General features: G+C 54.7%; 1 protein-coding gene across 1 annotated transcript in view; it reads left to right on the forward strand.

Moving 5' to 3' along the window:
* The window catches only part of LOC121443594 (MORN repeat-containing protein 1-like), a 54,350-nt gene extending 48,191 nt beyond the window's left edge, over positions 1-6,159 (forward strand). The window contains exons 13-14 of the mRNA XM_041645411.1: positions 3,178-3,221; positions 6,011-6,159. Coding sequence (XP_041501345.1) covers positions 3,178-3,221; positions 6,011-6,159 — 193 coding nt within the window. The remainder of the gene's footprint in view (positions 1-3,177; positions 3,222-6,010) is intronic.
* Positions 6,160-6,581: the final 422 nt, after the last annotated feature.

Below are 6,581 nucleotides of genomic sequence, written 5' to 3' on the forward strand. Positions count from 1 at the left end.
TTCTCTTGCCTTCACCTTCTAAATGCTGGGATTCAAACTTTTTTTTTTCTTTTTTTGGTTTTGGTTTTTCGAGACAGAGGTTTCTCTGTGTGTATTTCTGGCGGTCCTGGAACTCACTCTGTAGACCAGGCTGGCCTCAAACTCATTGAGATCTGCCTGTCTCTGCTTCCCAAGGGCTGGGATTAAAGGCGTGAACCACCACCACCAAACTTTTTTTTTTTCCCCCGCCCCTCCCTTCACCACCAAACTTTTTAATTAAAGCAAAATTTAAAAAATTTAAATGGAAATAAAAAATTCACACCAGGAGTCCCAATCAAAAACACGAAGAAGGGCTGGAGAGATGGCTCAGTGGTTAAGAGCATTGCCTGCTCTTCCAAAGGTCCTGAGTTCAATTCCCAGCAACCACATGGTGGCTCACAACCATCTGGAATGAGGTATGGTGCCCTCTTCTGGCCTGAAGACATACACACAGACAGAACATTGTATACATAATAAATAAATAAATAAATAAATATTTAAAAAAAAAACACGAAGAAGCCAAGTATGCTGATGCTTTGCTAAGATCCCAACACTCAGTAGTCCAGGTCAGCTTGGGCTTCACAGACCTCATTTCAAAACAGAGGACTGGAGATGTAGTTGGTAGCATGTTTGCCCAGTCCTGGGTTCAATGCTTGCTACCCCACAAACTGGGCTGGTGTACACATATAATCCCAGCACTCTGGAGGTGGAGGAAGGAGGATGAGGAGTTCAAAACCATCCCTGTCTATATAGCCAGTTCGAAGCTAGCCCAGGATACATGAGACTCTGTCTCAAAAGAGTAAAAGGAAAATTGGAAAAAACTCTTAAGTAGGTCATGCAGAATGGAGGGTCTTGTGAGTTTACTCAAGGATGCAAGCCCAGCTTCTGGTCCCTCTCTGCCCAAGGTTGGCAACACAAGTCTCGAAATGTCTACCAGATCTCTGGTCTAAACCTCCTGCTGAGTCCACAATGTGCACTCTGATCCTACCTAACCCATGACTTTGGGGCCAGTGGGCCCTCTCCCTCATAGCCACCAGGAACCATAGACTGGCCCAATTCTTTTTGTTTGTTCTTTTGTTTTTCAAGACAGGATTTGTGTGTGTGTGTGTGTGTGTGTGTGTGTGTGTGTAGTCTTGGCTGTCCCGAAATCCGCTCTGTAGAGCAGGCTGGCCTCTAACTCACAGAGATCCTATCTGTCTGCTTCCTGCCTCCCGAGTGCTGGGATTAAAGGTGTGCACCACCACCACCGGGCTCAGTGGCCCACTTCTCTCAGACCATTTCTCAGGTCTCTCTAAGACTTGGCCTCCGGCCTGACCACCAAATGTCTTCCACTGCCCAGTGAACCACCAGCTCTGACGCCAGCTCCTGCCTGGCTCTGTCTGGCCTCCTTAAAGCCCCAGGGCTCTCTAAAAACTCTCAGAACTCTCGAGATTCTTGTAACCCCCCTTTATTTCTCTTAAAGCTGGCAGCCTGACAGCCTCTAGTTATTCCTGCTGCTAAATTATTTATCTCTTCCCCTTTAAGGTACTCTTGGGGCCTAGCCCAGGCCTGTTTTCCCTACTTAAAATGAAGTCATTTTAAAATCTTTTGTCTTTAATTTTTTATTACCCAAACCAGGCATGTGGTCTTTAAGTTTGTCAAGGGATCAGAACCTGCCGGTCCCTTCAGCCTCACCTGGACAGGGACTGTCCACGCTGTCCCTGGGTCTGCACTGGCCGTGGGCCACCCTGCGCCACTAGCAACAGGAAACAGACTGCCCCGGATGGAGGGCCAGGGTCAGGGAGGAGCCCCAAGCGGCTGGAGTTTTGAGGCTCCTCCCCGTCCATGGGGACCCATCATTCAGCATGCAGCCTAGCTCAACACATCTGGGATTGAGGCCAGGTGTCTACACGGAGCCAGCATCCTCATCCTCTCATCAGGAAAGAGAAGAGGCTGAAAACCCAGTTCATTCAGAGACCCCAAACCAGGATTGCCAGAGGGACCCATTTTCCCGCATGTACTGGCCACATTCAGCAGGGCCTTGCGAGGTCCTCCTCAGATGACCCACCCGGGGAAGCTGGTTGGCCGTGTTCGGATCCTGAGGGTGTGGGCCCTGGGCCCCATGCAGGACTTGAACTTAAGCTTGAAGCATATGTCATATGGGCCGCACCTACTGGGAATCCCACAGGGTTCTCATGGATCCCGTGGATAGCCGTGAAGGTCTCCATCTCCCAGACACAGGAGCCAGAGCAGAGTCTCTGGGAAAGGGGCTCCAGACTGGGACCTCTTTCCTACCTTTGTCTTGGTCTGTCCCTTTTTCTCCCACCCTGAGGAATCACATGGGTGCCTCAGCCTTGTTACCCCCCACCCCCGTGTGTGTGTGTGTGTGTGCGTGTGTGCGTGCGTGTGTGTGTGTGTGTGTGCGTGTGTGCGTGCGTGCGTGCGTGCGTGTGTGTGTGTGTGTGTGTGTGTATGTAAGTATGTGTAAACCAGAGGACAACGTTGGTCTGGAGCTCACCAATCAGGCCAGACTGGATGGCCCCCAGGATTCTTCTGCTTCCACCTCACCAGAGCTGGGGTTACAAACACAGGCCACCATGTCTGATATTTTTACATGGGTCCTGGGGATTGAACTCGGGTCCTTGTGTTTACAAAGCAAGGGCTTTACTACCTGAGCCATCTCCTCCCCAGCCCCTTGAGTCACTTCTCCCTGAAAGATGGGTGTGTTCCTCCGCAACCTCCAGCTGTTCTCCGACCAGCTCCTAACTCCTCCATCCTGTGCTCGGCTGAGTATAGGAGCCTCTCGCATCCCAAGAGCCAGACCATGGTTCTGAGGAGGCAAGACTGGCCAGGGTCACAGGGTGGTTGCTACACACCTGCCCAGCAATTCTGGGATTATGAGGCATCAGACAGAGCTCTATCAGTGGGGACCTACAGGGCAAAGAGTCAGGAACGGGCTGCTTGGGATAGCCCTCCAAGAGTAGACACCATAGCCAGACACAGCTGTGGAAGATAGAGGGGAGCCTCAGAGAAGGCATGACACCCATGGGTAGGCACCAGAGGCTCTGATGACCTGGGGCCCAGCTTCTGCCCCAGAACTGCTGGCTTTGGTTGGGGTGAAATGAACACACAGAGAGGCCTGGGCAGAACACTCAAGGGCTCCTCCTCTTCTCCCCACAGGCCTGACGGGACCACAGTAGAGCCATCGACAGCTGCGTATCTAGGTAGGCATTTTGATGTGACCCTCAAAGAAGCCCATCACTGTACTTACAAAGGCAGAGGCAAACTGGGGGACAGACAGGCCTTGTGTATGGGGGGTCCAGGGAAGGCATATGCCCAGGCATCCCAGAGGTGGGTGGAGGTGTGTGGACCGGAAGGGGGAAAATGACAAGCCTCTTCCAGGCCCTCATGTGTCCTAGCACAGAATCCCTGCCTGTTGGTCTACCCAGCATCCTCTTAGGACAGCAAGAGGAATCTGTGACTCTAGGGTCTCAGCCAGCAGAGCCCAAGGCTTGGGAAAAGGGTCATTGGTCCAGGGCTTCTTAAGAGTTGTGATTCCCAGGGACCAGGCAGTACCGAAGCTGGGCCTGGGTAGGAGGCCTTTGGACCAGGGCCCCTCTTGTAAAGTTGCTCTCAGCCTTGGGGAAGCAGTCAAACCTGGATCCTCCTTTCCATGCCAGAGAGCCAGAGAAGCCAAGGCCTTTACTTCATCAGAACATAGGACAGAGGTGACTTCTCTAGACAAGTTCCATCCCCTAAAACTGCCCAGGCTCTTGCAGCCGACATGCATGCTTGTCTGCCTGCCCCCAAAACTTACCCTTGTTCCAGCATCTCTGGGATCCTGGTGGGAAGCCAATAGGCTGCGTGGTCCAGACCCATCTCACAGAGGGTCATGGGAAACCTAAGAAATCCGGCACTCACAGCTCTGGCAGGGCCTTGAGGTCACAGTGAGCCTGGGCTTGCAGCTCTGCTGGTGGGCGCTACTAAAAAGAGCCTCGAGTTGGGCGGCGGTGGTGGCGGTGATGACTGGTGGTGGTGGCGGTGCATGCTTTTAATCCCAGCACTTGGAAGGCAGAGGCAGGTGGACCTCTTGAGTTCAAGGCTAGCCTGGTCAACAGACCGAGTTCCAAGACAGTTAGAAATACACAGAGAAACCTTGTCTCAAAAAAAGAGTCTGGAACGGGGAGGAGTGAATTGAGCACCCTCACTCATGCAGCCCCTGCGGAGCCTGTAGGTTGACCCCTGGGGTAAGCCCCCACCCCCATCTCCTCATCTCTGGACAGTGAGTGAGAAGAACCTTTTAGTTCCAGGGCCTCTGCCAGCAGAACTCCAGGCCTGATTTGTAGTTGTGTGGTAGCTCTGGGGACTGAGGGTTCCACACTGGGTAAGGCCAGGTGAGAGCCAAGCCCCTCAGCAAGAGCCCACAGATGAACAATGTGGGGTCAGGGCCAGGCCTTCAGCGCACGCACCGGCCAGCAATTCTCAGGCCAGTCTCTTGCATCTGATGGGGACAGGCCCCAGGAACAGGGTCAGATCAGGCCTGTGGCCTGGTTCTGCAGCCACGGCCGTGAGCTCACACTGGCTCCCCAGGCCAGCACCCTTGGCCGAGGCTGGTGCAGCTGTGTGTTCCTGGGAACGCCTAGAGATGGGCTGCTTGGGAACACTCTGGCGTCGCTATGCAGGGCTTTTCTTCCAGCTGCCAGAGAGCCTGGCCCGCTGCCGGTGCTTTACTGGTAGGATGTGCGTCCCCCTCCCCAAGTACCCTAGCCCCAGCTCGTGGGCCTCTTAGAGCCAGTTTCTCTAAAGAAACTGACCCACGGTCAAGCAAATTCCTCCAGCCCCCAGGCCCAATCTCATCCTGTCCAGGAAGGCACAGCCTCAGCCTAGCCGGAATGGAGGGGAAACTACTCTGCTCAGTGGCTGGAATGTCACTCGGCTGGGCTCTGCTGTACCCGGTGGTGGGAGCCTGCTCCAGCCTGGTTTCAGCTGCGGCCACATTCCTGGTGTGAGCCTGGGCCAGCCAAGGAGCTTTTTCCACACTCTGGTGCCAGCCCCAGCGGGCTCAGGGGAAGGAGAGAGGGCCGTTTCTATGGCAACTTCCTTTTTTGTTATTTCTTATTTTCTTTTTTATGGTTTCTCCAACTTTGAAGCTCTCCAGACAGTTTACAGACTATGGAAAGGAAAAGTGCTTTTCCTCCCCAGCCCCCCAGCCTTTCCCTCCCCCAGCCACCCAGCCTTTCCCTCCCCCAGCCCCCCAGCCTTTCCCTCCCCCAGCCCCCCAGCCTTTCCCTCCCCCAGCCCCCTAGACTTTCCCTCCCCCAGCCCCCCAGCCTTTCCCTCCCCCAGCCCCCTAGACTTTCCCTCCCCCAGCCCCCCAGCCTTTCCCTCCTCTGGTTCCTCCCAGCCTTTCCCTCCCCCAGCCCCCCAGCCTTTCCCTCTCCCAGCCCCAAGTCTTTCCTCCCCCCCCTCCATCCCCCAGACTTTCCCTTCTCTGGTTTCCCCCAGCCTTTCCCTCCCCCAGCCCCCCAGCCTTTCCCTCCTCTGGTTCCCCCCAGACTTTCCCTCCCCCAGCCTCCACCCAGGGCCTCAGGACCCCACCAGGCACCTCAAACCTTTAGAGGTCCAGCTATTTCTTAAACATTTAGAGAAAAGTCAATGTGTTTTCTCCACAAACAATGTCAGCCAGGATTTACAAAAATCAGCCACGTGGCCTAATTAGCAGTTGGGAGCTGGGGTCTCTGTGGTTTGACACACACCCTCCCCCCAGGGCTGTCCACACATCTGGTCTCTCCCAACACCACCACTTAGTTCACTCTCCGGGATGCCTGGGTCTGAAAAGTTGGCTGCCCTGCTCCAAATACCCACCCTCAGGACGGCAGTCCAGCCTAGCGGCCTAGTGTAGGGACCCGAAGAGAACAGTGGCAGTAAGAGATGACGGGGCTGAGATGCCCAGGGGACAGTGAGGACACAGTGGCCACACTCTCCTGAGGACAATCTTCCCTGTCTCTCACAGGGGAGTATGTGGCCATGATCTGTGACGTGACCACGCCTCCATTCCTGGGCCACAGGTTGCCCACCACCTTCAAACACCTGCGAGTCTTGGCGAAGGGGGACAGCCAATGGCCCCATGTTCCTGAAGCTCACCCAGAAGCTCTAAGCTAGAGGCCACTCCTGGCCGGTGGACATAAAGGAGGGAAGGCCACCCTCCCCTGAATGGAAGTTCACGCTGCCTCACCTAGGGACCACATCCTCTGTTCCTAGACAGCCTGGAGCTGGGAACGGTCTGTGTGAGCCCTATAGCTACTGACATCAATAAAACTCTCCATGCCAACTCTGAGTAGCTTGTTCATGGGGCCCCTCCCAGCAGGCCCTGGGACTTAGCCCTGAGTTGAGGTGGAGTCCTGTGGGACCCAGGAAGGGACTCAGTGCTCAAATGCTCTTCGAGAACCCTCTGCTCTGTCCATACTATTCTCAGGCCCATGGAAGCCTGAGTTAGATTTCTGTGAAGGCAGGAACTGGGGGCAACTATGTCACCCAGCATGGCCAACCTCAGGTCAGATTCTCATGGCATTGCAAAGTGAAGA

Source organism: Microtus oregoni, unplaced genomic scaffold (assembly GCF_018167655.1).
Source record: "Microtus oregoni isolate MIOR12 unplaced genomic scaffold, Mior012 000109F_ref0000275, whole genome shotgun sequence".
Lineage (NCBI taxonomy): Eukaryota > Metazoa > Chordata > Mammalia > Rodentia > Cricetidae > Microtus > Microtus oregoni.